The 17,378-nt window shown below is 43.6% G+C and overlaps 1 protein-coding gene across 6 annotated transcripts in view; it reads left to right on the top strand.

Moving 5' to 3' along the window:
* Nucleotides 1–17,378, top strand: part of SH3RF2 (SH3 domain containing ring finger 2) — a 116,582-nt gene that overhangs the window by 51,192 nt on the left and 48,012 nt on the right. For 5 of the 6 annotated variants that reach the window (XR_014778459.1, XM_084778196.1, XM_084778195.1 and 2 more), the window contains 3 exons: nt 238–507; nt 3,008–3,103; nt 10,372–10,695. Coding sequence is in view for 5 of the 6 variants with exons in the window: in XM_084778196.1 (XP_084634322.1) it covers nt 238–507; nt 3,008–3,103; nt 10,372–10,695 (690 nt within the window). In the remaining variant the exon portion in view is untranslated. The remainder of the gene's footprint in view (nt 1–237; nt 508–3,007; nt 3,104–10,371; nt 10,696–17,378) is intronic. The other variant, XM_084778198.1, reaches the window with a different exon arrangement.

Below are 17,378 nucleotides of genomic sequence, written 5' to 3'. Positions count from 1 at the left end.
CATCATGACGGGCACCCAGAACTGTGAGCCAAAATAAAGCCTTCCTCCCACCCACCCCCCCGAAAAAAAATTGTTTTTGTCAGAGTACTTCATCACAGAACAGGAAAAGAAACTAAGACAGCTATTTACACTATGTGGTAAACGGTCCACACACAGCCATCGTTAGTGGTTGGTATGAGACCTTCCGCCTCTAGCGCTAAGCTCAGTTCCTATTTTCTGGTCTTGTGTCACTTGCAGGTGCCTCGCGCCAAGGCCCTGTGCAACTACAGAGGGAAGAATCCTGGTGACCTGAAGTTTAACAAAGGAGATGTCATCCTCCTTCGGAGACAGCTTGACGAGAACTGGTACCAGGGGGAGATCAACGGGGTCAGCGGCATCTTCCCGGCCAGCTCTGTGGAAGTCATCAAGCAGCTGCCCCAGCCGCCCCCACTCTGCAGGGCCCTCTACAACTTTGACCTTCGAGACAAGGACAAGAGTGAGAACCAGGACTGCCTGACCTTCCTCAAGGTAAGAGTCACAGGCCGCATACAGACTATGGCAGAACCCAGAGCCCACTGCTTAATACTCACTGATTTTTAAAAAATAGTTTGCATTTTACATGTGAACACACAAGTGCATGTGTGTGTGTGCACATATGTAAACAATGTGTGTATATAATTTTAACTACATGGATACTGTCTCAGTCAATTTTCTATTGCTGTAAAGAGACACCACGACCATGGCAACACTTATTTAAAAAAAAAAATTCAATTAGGGCGTCAACTGCATTTTCAGAGGCTATTGTCCCATAGGTGTTCAAATCCTCTCATAGAAACCTGAGCTGGGGTAGCTAATGCTTTGCTGCTCTGGCATGTTAGCATGTGAGCACATGCCGTGCCACTCACTGCTATAATTCCTCAGCAAAAGTGTTTGTGGTTTGCTATTACGAGAAATGAGATTTTACCTCAGATTCCACCTAACTAAATCATCTCACTGCCCTGAAATGATGATGATCACCTTTATTTCCTTGGTTCCTCAGAATGGGAGTTCTAAGCAAGCTCAGTCTGTAACCTGAACTACAAGTTTCACACCTAGACGACAGTTAGAGAAAGTACAATGTCTCGAGTATCTATCGAGTATCAACTGTGTAGCAGATGTTACACACTGAGCTTGTGAGCAAAGCGTAGCATGAAACAGCATCTGCTTCCCTGACCTGTCCAGGGATTTGCATGCAGGGACAGGGTACCACACTCTTGTTCATTCCTTAAACTCATTATTTGAGAATGTCTTTTAAATATTTTTAATCTCTTTCCTATACACACACACACACACACACACACACACACACACACACACACACACGAGCCTGCGCGCGAGCAGGTATGCAGGCAGGTGTGTGTGTGCGTGTGTGTGTGTGTGTGTGTGTGTATGTGTGTGCTCTGCCCACATGCATGTCTGTGTACCATATGTGTGCCTGGTACCTGTGGAAACCAGAAGAGGGCACTTGAGTTACAGGTGGCTGTGGCCCACTGCATGAGTGCTGGGAATTAAACCTGGGTCCTCTGCAAGAGCAAGTGTGCTTAACTACTGAGTCCTTACCCCACCCCCACCCCCACCCGCATCTGACAATTCAGTCACTGGGAACAAAGTGATGAAGCAATGTCTCTCCTCTCACTCCTTTCATTGAACTGGGTGTCTGATGGACGGCCCATGTACGTCAGTGGCAAAGTGTGACAAAGACCACAGATCAGAGAGCTTTGTCCATTCTGTCACTGTAGAACACTGAAACTTCATTAGAAAAATCTAGGATAGTCCTAACTCTGGCATGTTCAAGTTCAACTAAAGATCTTCCCTCTGACAAATGTGGTGGCATGTATCTTTAATACTGAGGCAGGAGGGTCACTGAAGCCAGCCAGGGCTCCAGAGAAAGTTTATCTCAAAAAAACAAAAAGAGGGTGTGGTGGCTATGGAGGTGGCTCAGTAGGTAAAGGCACTTGCTGCCAAACCTGATGACTCAATCCGCAAACCACAAGGTTTAAGGAGAGCTACAACTCTCAAACGTTGTCCTCTGAGCTACACCTCTCACACATTGTCCTCTGAGCCACACACACACACACACACACACACACACACACACACACAAACACCATGGTACATGACACACATACCATGGTGCATGTCCCACACATGGTCTGGGGCAGAGGATAACAAAAAGTGTTTCTATTGAGGTATTAAGTATGACATAATTTGTATGAAGTAGAAAAGTAACAAAATGAATGGACAATATTAGAGGTCAGCGATCACAACGCTAGAGTGTGCGAAAATGCACAAAGAGGAGCTAAGTTTTATATTTCGATTTGCATCAGGGTGCGTAGATATAGTTGATTGGTCCAGCTTATTTCCAGGATTTATGGACTTTATTGACTGCATCTATGTATGTCTTGAAAAGTATGTAAATCAATATTTATACACGTATATCTTTTGTTTTACTATAAAAGCATCTAGAAAAAAAAACCATGTCAACAGCTCTATTAGAAGCAGCTGTTGTACCTACACCGTGGTGGATAGAATCCACTTGTTTTTCTTATCAGCATTTTAACTGCAACTGTGTTTACAATCTTCCGTAGTTAGAACATTTTGAGAGAAAGCTGCTTTATTTTTGACATATTAAAACTGAGGTTCTGAAACTTTTAATATGTCAAAGTGGTTCCTGCTGCCAAGCTAGAGCTGCGTCTCCTGTGGCTTCCCTCTTGACTTCTGCATCAGGTTAATTTAAATGAGAACCATAGACCCTACTAGTGATTGGACTTTCCGGAGGTTTCCGACCAGGTTCCATTGGTCCTCAAATCACTTCCATTCCTCTTGAAAAATCTTATGACCCAAACACTACCCTTTATGATGACAGACATATTTCCCACATAACCTACTCAAGAGCTACACCTTTGCTCCTTGCTATAAACAGATCTCCATGGAAGCTTTTATCACCTGAAAGTGGAGGGTAAAGCTGACACGAGGCCTTCTCTTTCAGGATGACATCATCACAGTGATCAGCAGAGTGGATGAGAACTGGGCAGAAGGAAAGCTAGGAGATAAAGTGGGCATCTTCCCCATCTTGTTCGTAGAGGTATGTGAGTCTCCCGTCCACATGGGAATCAAGCTTGCTCAGAAGGGGGTGTGTGCCCCTGGGTTGCCTGAGGGCAGTTCCTGCAGGACATGAGGCTTAAAGTCACTGGAGCCCTAGAAAGGCTCAGTCCACACATTGACACCTAACTCTGGTGAATGTTGCGGGCATGGGGGTGGGGGGCGGAATGGGGCTTTTTTGTTCTGTTCCTTGAGTGTAAAGTCGTGAAATTTCACAAATCAAAATGTAAATTCACCTATATTTAAAGCAAAAACAAAAACAAAAACAAAAAAAAACTCTGCACTCCCTGTATACTCAGGTAATTAATTATATTCCTTCTCAAGTCTCTGATGGGGTTGAAGACCAGATAGTTTAGTTTTACAATTAAATTTAGTTGTTTAGGGGTTAAGATGTTTTTAGGTCTAGACAGATGTTTTAAGTTGATAATGATGAGTTATGATAGATATTGATTTACATTCAGAATTTTAGCCTCACCAGGATAAGAAAAATGTTTCTTTCAAGGCTGCCAAATACAAATAGGCAAAACACTATGAATGTAACATATATATAATTTCTGATTGTTTCATAGTTCTTCTTGCTGTAGGTAATTTATTGTATACATGTGTGATAACATAAAGGTATATATAAAAATATTTTATTTAAAAATTGTAATAAAAAAACCTTAAAGTCTACACCATTTTATGTTAACAATCCCACATCTGAGGATTGATTATAAGGAAATATTTTTTAAAACATGTAAAATTGTTTGTACAAAATATTCAAAATGTTCACCACAGCATTGTATGTAAAGATGAAAATGTGGAAATAATCTAAACACTAAGGACTCACTTTGTGAGGGAGGGACAGGGTCTCACTGTGTAGACCAGAAGCTAGACTCAAATTCACGTAGATTCACCTGCCTTTGTCTCCTGAGTGCTAGGATTAAAGGCATGTGCCACCATGCCTGGCTTAGAAAAATTTTATATATAACACTTAAAATGTTAAAGAATAATATTGTAGAGAACTTGAAAGTATGGGAAAATATATGATTTATTGTTGAGTTGATAAATCAATGGAATGAGTACAGATTTTCAAATGCCCAAGATGAGAAAGTTCTGGTGCTCTTCCGATGACGACGTGAGTGCACTTAATACTGCTGAACTCGACACTTCAGTGGATGAAATGGTGTCACAGGTATTTTCTACCACCATAAAGTAAAGCTGAGCTAAGTTGAAAGGAGCCCTCCCTATAAGGATGTGTTTGTGCATAGAATCGAGAAAGGGACTGCAATAACACGCACCGACATACACCAACATATTGGCAGCAGTGACCTCTAGATGGTAAAATTCCGGATGGAAGCCAGCGGTTGGCATCAGGTGTCTTCCTCTACAGCTCTCTGTATTATTTTTGAGAGTCTTTCAATGAACCTGGAGCTTGTTTTCTTGCTGATTAATGGCCAACAAGCACCCAAAGATCTGCCAGTTGCCATGCCTTCACCACCATAACTGGGGGGTTCAGGCCTGTGCTACCACACTCAGCCGTTATGCAGGGTCTGGGGGGCTCCAAACACAGGTCCAAGAGCAAGCAGTTAGCCTCCTGAGCTACTTCTCCAGCCATACTCCCCCCCCCAAAAAAAATATCTATCTCTCCAGTATAATTATCCAACCTCTAGTCGCTAACCTCACTAGCCATGAGCCTCACCCTAGCTCCAAGCAAGTCATTGCAAATTCAAAGAGTTTTCATTGTTTAACTGCATTCACTTGGTGCTTACCACGCATAAAAGTATTAAAAGTCAGAAGTATCGAGAGCTATAAAAGAAGTACAAGGCAGTGTCCCCACCCTCCAGAGGGTGGGGGAACAGAACTGAGACATAGCTGGGGAGAAGAAGCCAATTGTTCCCTGCACGAAAGCCAGAGCAGGTTCTGCAATGAAGGGTGTGTCCTCAGCACTGCCCAGCATGTTGGGTATGTCCTCTGCCAGTCAAAGTAACAGTGGAGGGAAGGGTGGAGGGAAAGCAGTGCAGAACAGCTGTGTTTTAGAGTAATGCTCACTCGAAGGTACTGTCATTCCTTGTGTCTTGTCTCTTCTCCTGGCACACCTGCCTTGTGCTTCCTACCTATTCAAATGTCACCTGTTTTATGAGGCTCTGCTGGGAAAAAGAAATTTCCAGAACATTTCAGTAGCCACACGAACATTGGTTGATTTCTGTCTTCTCTAAATATGTGACAGGTGCACCTTTCGGTTAGACTTTACAAGCCAGCTAACACAGAACAGGCTCTCCACTTAAAAAAAAAAATAGTTTGCCCAGTTTATGTAAGGCCTTGGGATCCAATAATAATACAACAGTTTTTAAAGCATTAAAATGAATAAATGAAAACCTATTTGGAGGTGGTTAGAAAAAGATAAATCAACCATTCGCTCTGACTCTGTCCTGTACACTCATTTATTTAATCATTCATTGACACTTGCTCTACATTAAATTCTAAAGATACGGTATAGATATGGGTCCCTAATCCCAGAGATCACAGAGTCAGGCACTGAAGTAATTAATTATCAGGATGATGGATGATGCAAAGAGTGAAGTACAGGGAATTGTTAGGGGGGGGTTGTGATGCGCAACTTAATCTGGGAGGTCAGCAATCGCCATCTGAGCCAACTGAGAAGCAATTAAGGTTAGGAGTGTATGAACGGAGGGAAAAGCAATTGGGGCCATAGACGTGGTGCACCATGAGGACCCAGAGACAACTATAGGCAAAGCTAAGTCACCAAGCCAAAGAAGAAAATTGTAGTAAATGACGAACCATTTTGTAAACAGTCAGAAAAGGCTAGGGGATGCTCTGATGCAGAACAGTCCCAAAGTCTCAGTGGCTTAACAAAGAATATGGTGATTCCTCACCTACACTGTATGTTCAGCTTACGATGATGCTTCATGGCTCTACCCACAGCCACCTGGAAACCCACAGTAACAAGGCTGGGCCACCTTATAGCTGCGACAACTGGAACACTTGTTCCCTGCATAGTTCCCATGGGACGGGAGAGTGGACTGTGCTTATGTTCATAGTTGCGGGCCTCTGATGGACCACTGCCCATATTCACCTACTGCCCATCAGCCTGAACAGTCACATGGCTCCAAGTGGACAGATAAGAGGGGACCCCATGGAACCACATAGTGGAGAGTCTCGACACATGCTATAATAAATTTGGATTTGACCCAGAGATCCGTTGAAGCCATAAAAGGCTCTTAGCAAAGCAGTGACTTGATCGGGCTTGTTTTGTTTTGTTCAAGTGTTGTTTTTCAATTGTGTTGTTCAATTGTAGGTTGATTGGTTGGTTGGTTGGTTGGTTGGTTGGTTGGTTGGTTGGAGTTCATTTGTTTATTCTGTTATAAGACAGGGACTCATTGTTAATCTGGCCTAAAACTGAATGTACAGCTCAGCTAGCCCCAACCTTCCTCAGCCTCCCAAGATCTCTGATTACAGATATGAACCATCAGGCCCAGATGCAGGTTTCCAGGATGCAGTGGAAAGAATAAATACAAAAAAGGAGAGAGAAACACAGAAAGACGCACGAGCAGGCTGAGGCATGCATGGCTACATGGCTCCATTAGGAAATGGTTCGACTTTGACTGCTAGACTGGAAACAAACGGGCAATTCTGGAACAAATTCAAATTCTAGCTCTTCTGAGCCATCTGGGGACTGCAGAGGTGGAGGACATGGGAAAGAGGAAGTGGCCTGGGGCATCTCCACTCTATGATTCGTGTGCCTGGGTCAGGGGTGGAGCCATTTTCTAAGCAGAAACAATAAAGATGTTAGGAAGACCATGTTAGCTCCCCCAGGACCTGTATTTGGTACCTAAGTAACACATTGGAGGTGGGAGACTTTGGCCTGATCTCCTGTGTTATTTTGAGATGCTTCTTCATAGCTCTGGGGTGAAGGGGTAAGCATTAATTTTATTACCCGTCTTCTGAAAACTGGTTTTTCCCCCAAAAAAACTTCTGTATTTAATGACTATTCATTTGGATACTCTCACTACCAATTTACCTCTAAAATTAGTAATTACAAGAACCCTCAAAATCATCATTAAACTGGCCATTGCTTCATTTGTTCCCCTAATTGCTAGGAGGGGGAAGAAGATAATCAAGTGGTTTGTCTAATTGGGAACCTGCTTTTCAAACATTACTTCAAATCTAAATTGAGCTTTTTAAAGCAGTACTTAAAGTTTTGACTCCAGTAATTTCATTAGCACCAGCGTGTGCTAAAGAACTCTTGAAGTGTGTGCTGCCAGCGCTAAGTGTGTAGAGAAACTAAATGGAAGGCTTTCTTATAAGGATAACATGGATTGTGTGTGTGTGTGTGTGTGTGTGTGTGTGTGTGTGTGTGTGTGTGTGTTGTGCACATAAATAAGATTTTTTTCTGTTACTGCATCATTTGATTTATTGAGCTGCACCTGCACAAAAGGTGGTAAAACAGGAGCCAAGCCTCTGCCCATTCTGGTCTGGACTTTTCCACAGGGCAGCCTCAGTTATGTGAACCTCATCCAGCCCAACCAACTTCAAGGATATTGTTTCAAATGAGTGCAAACGGAAGAGCCCTGCAGTCCTGCCCAGCTGAGCTAGCGGCTATACCAGAGGACGGCAGGGCAAAAGCAGTCTCAGGAGGCCTTCTGTTTGGTTTACTGATTTTTAAATTTTTGAAAAGGTGATGGTGGTGCCCACCTGGACACAGAAAAGGCAGGGCAAGTAAGAAAGAATTAGCGTGTGCCATTATAGTTTCAGATGGCTGTGAAGAGCATCACTCATTCAATTTGAAAGATATCAGCTGTCCTCTTCTTGTGAAACCATGGAGGGGCAGGTGCTGTGGGGCCTTGCAAGGCATTGTCCTTAGTCCAAACCACCATTAGAGCTGCGGAAACAAAGTCAATGCCTTCCTAATTGGTCTCCCTACTTATTGTCATCACTTCTGGGTAACATTAATAATGAGATTTTCATTTGTATGGAGTAATATCTTTTTGCTTTTTTATATATCCGTCTATCTGTTTTGATAAACATATATAATTATATAAACACACTATGGTCAATTTATAGAAAAGTTCCAGCATGTCCTCCCTAAATTTTTTATGCCACACCCTCTTGTCTATTCCTTCCCAGACCCCCAATGCCTAGTAACCAGTGATCTATTTTCCGCCCCTATGGCTTTCTTTTCCTAGAGTGTTCTATAAATAGAACACCATAGAGCCTGGCTTCCTTCACGTTGCTTAGCACATTTGAGATAAGTCTGTGTTGTGTTATGTGTCCATAGCTGTTTTTCTTTTTTATTAGTGAACAGTGTCTCAAAGCACAGATGTCCCAGAGTTACTATTTTTTAACATTTAAAAGACCTCGGCACCTGGAAAGATAGTTCAGCCTGTAAAGTCTTACTGTACAAGAACCTGAGTTCAACCACAGAATCCAAGTTGAAAACAGAAAAAAAAAACCACTTACGATGGCACACACTTGTCTTCCCACCGTTGGGGAGGTGGAGACTCGGGGAGCTCAATAGCCAGCCAGCCAGCCTCATTGGCAAGCTCTAGGCCAGTGAGAAACCCTGCCTAAAATCCATACTGGGCAGCTCCTGAGGAACAACAACAAAAGGTGGCCTCTGGCCTCCACATGCACACAGACAAACCATCAGTCAGTCGATCAGTAGTAAATGACATTCAGGTTGTTTCCTGTTGTTGGCAGCCCTAAATAAAACCATGGTTTAAGCACGCATTTTTTTTCTTCTTTCTTCCTTCGAGTAAGTACCCAGAAGCAGGCTTGCTGGATCAGATGCTCAGTATGTGTTTAGCTATGAGAAACTGCCAAACCGTAACATGAGCTTCAAAAAGCATAAATCAGATCCAGTCTCTCCTCTTCCCAGACCCTGCCAGGAGCTTCCTGTTACACTGAAAATAAGTCAGAGCCTCCCGAGTTGGTGCGATCTAGTGCCTGCCAACCCTGCGGCCACCTCTCCCTGTCTCCTCACCTGTCCCCCTTCCGTCCTTCTCTAGTTCTTTCTCTCTGGCCTGTTCACATCCTCATTTCCACACAACCATCTCTTTCTCGCCACTTGTCTCAGCTTAAATGTCACCTTCCTGAAGGCTCTTCCTTGATCTGTCCCCCCACCAATTTAAAGTAGCCACTCCCCTACTCCCTGTTATACTGAAAGATATTAGCGTCGATGGTCTCTTGTTTAACTAGCTTAACATGGGCTCTATCACTTATGACACTTATATAGGGCCTCAGCTTCCTTATCTTTGAAATGAACTTTTTTTTAAAGGGCTCTGGGGAGATGGCTCAGTAGAGCACTTTATAAATAAGCTCCAGGAGAATGAGAGACTTTGCCAGAAAATACAAGGGGACCACCCCTGAGAAATCACAGTAGAGATTGACCTTTGCCTTTTGCACATATGTGTGTGCACACACAAATATGAACATAACAACACTAATTCCCCACTTGAGCTTTTCACAAGATGGCAAGCTTTTTTTAGACAAGAATTACCTCTTCTTCAAAGTTTTCTATCTTAGCTATTTTAATCCTCTGCACATTGTCATCTTAAAAAGTTCTTAAATGGGAATATTCTTTTTTATGTCTCTAGTTGAATTTCTAAATTAGAATGAGATGTGTGGCTTTGGAGAACAAATGGTGACTAATATAATAATAGGAATTTAACTAATGGCCCTGAGATTGAAGAGTTGATTCATAGGGACCATCATTTTTTCAACCAATTTCATATTTCCAAAGGCTATGAGTCTGTAGGGGCCCTTAATGAAGGGAGTTGGATGATGGGAGGTAAGGCTACAGTGACACAGCAATCTAGCACTGGGCTGGCTGGCACCAGATCAGACACACCATTTGTTACGTTCCCAGAATTTGTACTAACCAGCTGTTAAACCACTGGTTTATCAATAACACTGCCCACCAGGGCTTTTCCACCCTTTTTCCCCCTAGCTAATTTGCCAGAACAACTGATTTGAGAGACAAAGAACAGGAAAGGAAAGTGAAGAGATGGCAGCTTGAAATAGGAGAAAACAGGATGAGCAGAAGGACGTTGTCAATTTTCTGAATGTATGCATACTGTCTCAAACACTTAACCAAATGTATGAACTCCACATGGATAAGAGATATAATTATTGTACTGACCCTTCTGAGCCAGTGCCTGAGGGGATAGCATCAGCAGCCAATGAACATGAGACTTAGCTACTGTAGGGTCTCAGAGGGAGTAACTCTCTTCCATGCTCTTATCTTTGCAGCCAAACCTCACGGCAAGACACCTCCTAGGGAAGAACAAAGGGAATCAGCTATCACGCACAAAAAACCTGTCCCTGATGTCCTCACCGTCCAGAGACAAAGCCACCAACATATCCACCCTCCGAAAGAGCCCAGGGTCCAGGAGGAAGGGGTCTGGGCCGTTATCCATCACGACAGCTTTGAACACACTCAACCGCATGGTCCATTCTCCTGACGGTCACCAGGTGGTGGAAATCAGCACTCCCATGCTCATTAGCTCTAGCGGTCCCTCTGTGTTCACCCAGCATGGGGACAAGACGGACTTCCCTGCCTGCTCTACAGGACAGGTAGGGAGAAAAGCCACTGGCACTGGGGTGGTAAGCGAGAAAGCTTTACCATGTCACAAGCACTGTTGTATGCTGACTACCTGCCAGGCACTCAGGATACATGAATATTACCTGCATATTGACTGTCAGATATTTGCGATCTCATTTTATCCTTAAGCACCCTGCCTATGATTATTATTAGCCCGATTTTACAGGAAAGGAAACTGAGAGTTCAAAGGGTTAAACAGCTTGCCCAAATTCCCAAATATTTCCCCCTTTTCTGTCCCAAGGTAAGTATAATTGCCTGTTCACCAGAAAACTTCTAAGGAGATGTTGGGCAGCCATTTTCTAGACAGAGTTTGGGCATCATGTGTCATACCTTCTGCAGTAGCCTGGTTATCATATAGAATGTAAGTAATAGGACCTGTGGGTTAGCAGGTGTTTCTCAGGATGATGATATAATTTGTGGGTCCGATGCCTATTTCTGTATTTTTGCATTTTGTCATTGTATTTGATGCAAGCCGCTTGCTCAAAAAATGGTTAAGAATTTCAAGACAGTAACAGCAGCACATTAAATCAAGTGATGGCCCCGAGTGACTACACAAGGCTCACACCCATGGAGCCAGCTTGGATGCTTTCACAGTGGGTACCTAATGAGGTAATGGGCATAAAATGCCTGCTGTAAGGATGTCTGCGCATGTTAAGCTCCCAGTCAGCACTGGCCCGCTGAACTATTTTTTGTTATTAGTCCTGCTCACTGAGATGCTGAGAAGAGCTAAGCCAAGGTGAGTTGTAGCAGTCCAGAAGCTAAAGTATTTCTGACAGCATGTGGCTATTTAGGCTGAAGGGCACTTTAAAAAATAAAGGAGGAGATGCATGAGGCAAGGTAATTAAGAAGAGTGCCGTGTTGGGTGCTCAGCTAAAAACACTCTTTAGAGCCATGCAGGTGGCGACTTGAAAGGACAAACCTCGACTTGCACTGATGCTAAGAAGCTGTAAATCTTGTTTTTAAACATGAATTTCTACCTTGAGATTAAATGGCTTAATTGGACTCTAATCCCCTTATAACAAGACAGGAAAGAAGAAAGTCAAGGGCTCCTCAAAGACCTGTGTGCTGGTCTGCAAGGAAAACAATCACCTCCACTAATGCTCTACCTTACACCATGGCCTGCATTGCTAAGAGGGAAGTCTCCCACCTAACTGTATCCCCACCTACACTACACTACACACACACACACACACACACACACACACACACACACACATTCTCTCTCTCTCTCTCTCTCTCTCTCTCTCTCTCTCTCTCTCTCTCTCTCTCTCTCCCCATATATATATTTCCGATGTGCATTCTAAACACATTTTTATAAGTATATACATGCTATGTGCCCAGAGTTGTTCTAACACACACATACACGAACACATGAACACTCTAAAATAGGAACGTGATGACTAACGTGAAGTTGAAAAGTCAGCAATGTCTAAAGCGTTCTTTATATAGAGCCATGGGTATATAAAGTGCAGCCCACACTCTGTTTAAAAAAAAATAAGCGAGTGAGCTCAGCTGGAAGTGGGCTCCTCAAAAGACGTATCCAAGAGACATGTTCTCCATGCCTTTGAAGTTCTTATTCCTGGACATTTACCTCATCTGCTAAGAGGATGAGCCCGAGTGGGAGAACCGCAGTAGCACTCAAAACAAACCTTATTCTTTCCAAGAGTGCACAAAGAATAAGAATTCCAAAACGCAGCATTCAAGGGGAATCACTGGGCCATAGCAATAGCTTTTCATGGATGCAGATGGTTATAAGCGATGACTATTTCTGTGTGCATGGCACAGGTAGTCAGAACATACCCAGAAACCCCATGTACAAGCTCTATCTAAAGATAAGTAAGACATTGAAATCTCTCTCTCTCTCTCTCTCTCTCTCTCTCTCTCTCTCTCTCTCTGTGTGTGTGTGTGTGTGTGTGTGTGTGTGTGTGTGTCTGTCTCTCTCTCTCTCTCTGTCTCTGTCTCTCTCTCTGTCTCTGTCTCTCTGTCTCTGTCTCTCTCTGTCTCTCCCTCTCTCTCTCTCTCTCTCTCTCTGTCTCTCTCTCTGTCTCTCTCTCTCTCTCTCTCTCTCTCTCTCTCTCTCTCTCTCTCCCTCCCTCCCTTCCTCCCTCTCCTTATTCCTCTACAATTGTTGAGAACCTGGGATGGGCCTACCCCACCAATTTCTCCCTACTTTTCCTACCCCATACCCTCACACAATGCTCAGACCCAACTAAGAGTTCTAGAAATCAAAATCAAATAATCAAAAGTTTTTATTAAGTATCTGGGCAGGTGGCAGCACATACATAGGGAAACATGAAAGAGAGAACAAACCTCTTGTAGGCCTCACAGATTACTAGAACTCTTTCAACTAACAAATATCCAGAGTGTGTACAGTGCACTAGTAGCCATACTGAGTGAAGAGATCCTGCTCCAAAAACAAGGCAGTGATAATAATCTAAAATATTTTGAAACCAGTACGAGACAGGTGGGTGAGGTGGGTGGTTAGATGATAGAAGCTTGGAAGGAGAGAGACAGACAGACAGACAGACAGAGACAGAGAGAGAGAGACAGAGAGAGAGACAGAGACAGACAGAGAGACACAGAGAGAGAGATGATACATACATGATGAATACATAGATGATTGACTAATATGATATAGATAAATTATAGAAGATAGATGAACATATTAGACAGATAGACACATAAACAGACAGACAGACAATGATATATAGATAAAGATCAACAGATACATGATATCCTCTTATAGGACAGGTCCAGGCTCCAAAGCCCTGCTCTCCACCCTACAAAAGTGGTAAGAACCTTTGTGGGTAAGTTATAAACCACTTTGCATCAAGGTAATTAAAGACCCAGAAGAAAAATGCCTTGGCCAAGTTCTCATAGTTGTAGAGTTTGCTTTCTTTGATCTTAGTACTGTCTAGTGCTAGAGCATCATTGGCATTACACTGTGCCGCCAGCAAAGAGCACCTGAGCATCATCAAGTTAGTGTGATTTGCCTTAAGTTTACATCTTCCTTCTCCTCCTCCTCCTCCTCCTCCTCCTCCTCCTCCTCTTTCTCCTTTTTTTTTTTTTTTAATTCTTCCAGGCAAGATTTCTCTGTATAGCCTTGGCTGTCCTGGACTTGCTTTATAGACCAGGCCGGCCTCAAACTCAGATTCACCTGCTTCTGCCTCCCCAGGTGCTAGGATTACATGCATGTGCCACCGCACCTGGCTTACATCCTCTCTTCTCGGTTGCCTTTGTTTGTCTCCTCTTTGACTACAAGGCTTTCCACCACTCTTCCCCCATGTACCTCCCAGTGAAGAGATCGCCCTGTCTCCTCTCTACCTAACAGCTTTCATTTGCTGCCACTTTGTTCCTTAAAAACTGCCAATTGTGTCCAAGCATTCATGGTGTATGTTGGTAAGGGCATGAAGAATACATTGCTATCAAGGAAGAATTCACAATCTAGCAGAGATTCAAAACTCAGTGGCTAGCTATAGCAGAGACCAGGCTCCCTAAAGTGAGATGAGAACCCTGGTGTCCCCCACACTGCCTTAGGTGGTTTAGGGACCCAGAAATTATTAACACAAAATAACAGGCTGAAAACCACATTCCTTTTACAGGGTTCAACACGGTGCTCCATGGGATGCTCCATGGGGTGTTTTTAGGATAACAAAGTCTCAGATCTGTTTCAGTCTATCTGTGCCACCCCTCAAGCCTTAGCTACTCCCCCTAAATAAAGAAAAGAGAGAACAGCCTCAGATCCTGTAGGAAGTTACTACCTCGCTTCTAAGTTGAAAATACCCTGTGTCTATTATGTTGTGTGTGAGTAACTCTCTTAATTGTATAAGTAATATTAATTTTATGTTCACAGAGTGTTTGGACACTTAATTTAAATTTTCCCTATTTAAAGACCAGTAAGTTAATAATAAGGGATGTGTTGCATAGACATGGAAAAATAACTATGAAGGTGGGATTCGATGCAGATTAGACCCTGCTGAACCTGAGTGAATATGTGGGTAATCAGAGCATGCACACATGGCTGTCGACACGGATAGGAAGAAAACTGTTGAGTTTAACCTTCTCCCTGGCAGAAGAATATTTGAATTTTTTTGAGACAAAGTTTCACCGTATAGTCCTAGAACTCACTATGTAAACCAGACTGCTTTGAGCTAACGGAGATATGCCTGCCTCTGCCTCCTAAGCGCAGGTTAAAAGTGTGCCCCCACTATGTCCTGACAACAATAGTTGAGTATTATTTTGTTATGTGATTGTCTAGTGAAAGGTCCAGGAAATTTCTTTTAGGGAGGTTGCAAACCATTTCTTTTAGGGAGGGTGGGGCAATCCAGGTCCCACCAACAAGATAAAAGGGAGGTTGGATAACAAGAAGGCATTTTGCAAAATCACCATAGAGGCCATCCTAGTGAAGAGCCCTGATGCCCTCTGTGAGGAAACAAGGCTAGAGCTGCCCAGGTCTCCATTATGTAATTGTTACCATCACACCAAGGAGCCAGAGAAAGGGGTTGAGTTTTCTCATTGTCTCTCTGTCTTCCTGCCTGTTGGAAACCACTTGCCAGTCCTGGGTTAGACTATGCTGTAATAACCTCAAAGATACACTGTAACTATGGGCTGGAAACAACTGCACTTGAAAATGACTCGGAGTCAGACCTGAGCACTTGGAGCAAGTTCTGCGGAACCTTTGATGGGGGAGGTCAAGTGGGCATCTTGGCACTAACACACTTGGTCTTAAGGAAAGCCTGAGACTTCTGTCTAGGACCAGGACCTAGGAAGGAAGGAAGCCTCAGAAGGAGAAAACAAAGTCAAGTGTATGACATGAAGTTACAAAAGAAGTCCCTTGGTAGTCATGAGTACACAGTCCTTCCTGCCCCTGTGATTCAGGATGTGGGACCTCTCTGCCACACTCACAGAACAATTAAGCAGGCTCCTATTTCTGCAATACAATGACCTGCTCCTCTGGCATCTCTTCCTCTTTTCTCTCCATCCCACTTCCAGTTTGGTAAACCCCCCTTCTTAGCCTCCCTCATCCTAGATGTCCAACCCATAGTACTAGAATTGCAATTTTTTAAAAAATCCTTTCCTAGCCAATCACAGTGACGCATGCCTTTAATTCCAACACTCGGCAGAGGCGGGGCAAACGCAGGCAAAGCTCGGTGGGTTCAGGGCCAGCCTGGTCTACAAAGTGAGTCCAGGACAGCCAGGTCCTTGTTAAAAAGAGAAACTTGTCAAAACAAAGGCAAAAACAACTCCTGACCTTCTACATGCAGCTAGTTGGAAAGTCCACTTGCCAGCAAAGCAGTCACTGTGCCTGTCCCTTCTCACTTTCTTAGTCTTGAACTTTTGTCTCTTGCCTAGACTATAGATAGTTCCAGCCTCTTTCCTGGCCACCTAGAACCACGCTCCATCACTTCACCCAGCCCAGCCTCTCCCACAATCCCTTGTTTGTACAACCATGATTTTGTAATGACTGTGAACTTTTAAATCCTTTCAGCCATTTCTGTTTCCCAAATCTCCAGTGGTCCCTGAAAACCCGAAGAAATGGTAATATCTGCCATTTGTTAAGTGGCGACTAAAAGCAGGAGAAAAAGATTGGGTAACTTGTCTCATGGCTAGAAACAAAACCAAAGTTTGAGTGTAACTCATTCTCTCCCCTTAAAAAAAAAAATTCTTAAGTACAGCACCATAGAGTGGCCACAGTCTGGCTACAATTCACCTTCCAGCAGCCTCGGCTCATTACGCTGTCGTAAGGACCCATGTGCCCAGCCCACGTTCACACAGACGGTAGAGTTTATCTACATGTGGCAGCACTCCTAATCTCAACACTCGGGAGATGGAGGCAGGAGAATCAGGAATTAGGTGTGATCCTTGTCTACATAATAAGTTTGAAACCAGCCTGGGACTGACAGCATGAGCTTTTGTCTCAAAGCATACTCCCCTGCATACACACGACAGTCCTCTGCTCCACGCCCTAAGGACAATACACACTCAGCCTCCTCAATCACTTTTGTCCTTGTACCCCTCACCAAGGCCTGAGTTATTCTGGACAATGAACAAATTTACGTTGGCAAGATGGCGCAGTTCCCTCGGTCATCTGTTCCAGTAATGCCCATCCCTTAAGCCTTAAATACGGCTTCTTCAAGGAAGCTCTTGTCAGTCATCCTCTGTGAGGATTAGTCTCTCCTCTGTGTTAGCTGCACACTATTTATACTCTTGTACAACATGTTGTTATAAGCAGCATGTTAGAACACCAGTAAATAAAGACTGCGTGTCCATCTTATTACATTGCTCAATGGGTTGGAAGTTTCTCAGGGTTAGGAATTTGGTTTTATTCACTTATGTCACTGGAGAATATCCGAAGCCCTCTTGTTTCTGTTATACAGACAGTGTAGAGAAGACAGAGGGCAAAGACAAGTTAGCATGAAGGATGAAATTTCTACTCCCACCTCTGCCTGGCTGATAGCACCCAGGCTCAGCATCTTTGAGTTCCTAGAGAAATGGGCTAGCATGGGTCTTGGAGAATTCTAAGCTCTATAAAGATGACCCTCCCTTTTAGCCCTTATCTGGAATATTATGAAGCAGTTTCTAGAACTACTATAAGTCCAGACCCACTCTATGGGTGTCCCATCTTCCGCTAGGGACTCTCAGCCTAACTTGGTGC

Source organism: Acomys minous (assembly GCF_964271855.1).
Source record: "Acomys minous genome assembly, chromosome: 4".
NCBI classification, from domain to species: domain Eukaryota; kingdom Metazoa; phylum Chordata; class Mammalia; order Rodentia; family Muridae; genus Acomys; species Acomys minous.
This window is presented reverse-complemented; position numbering and strand designations above follow the sequence as displayed.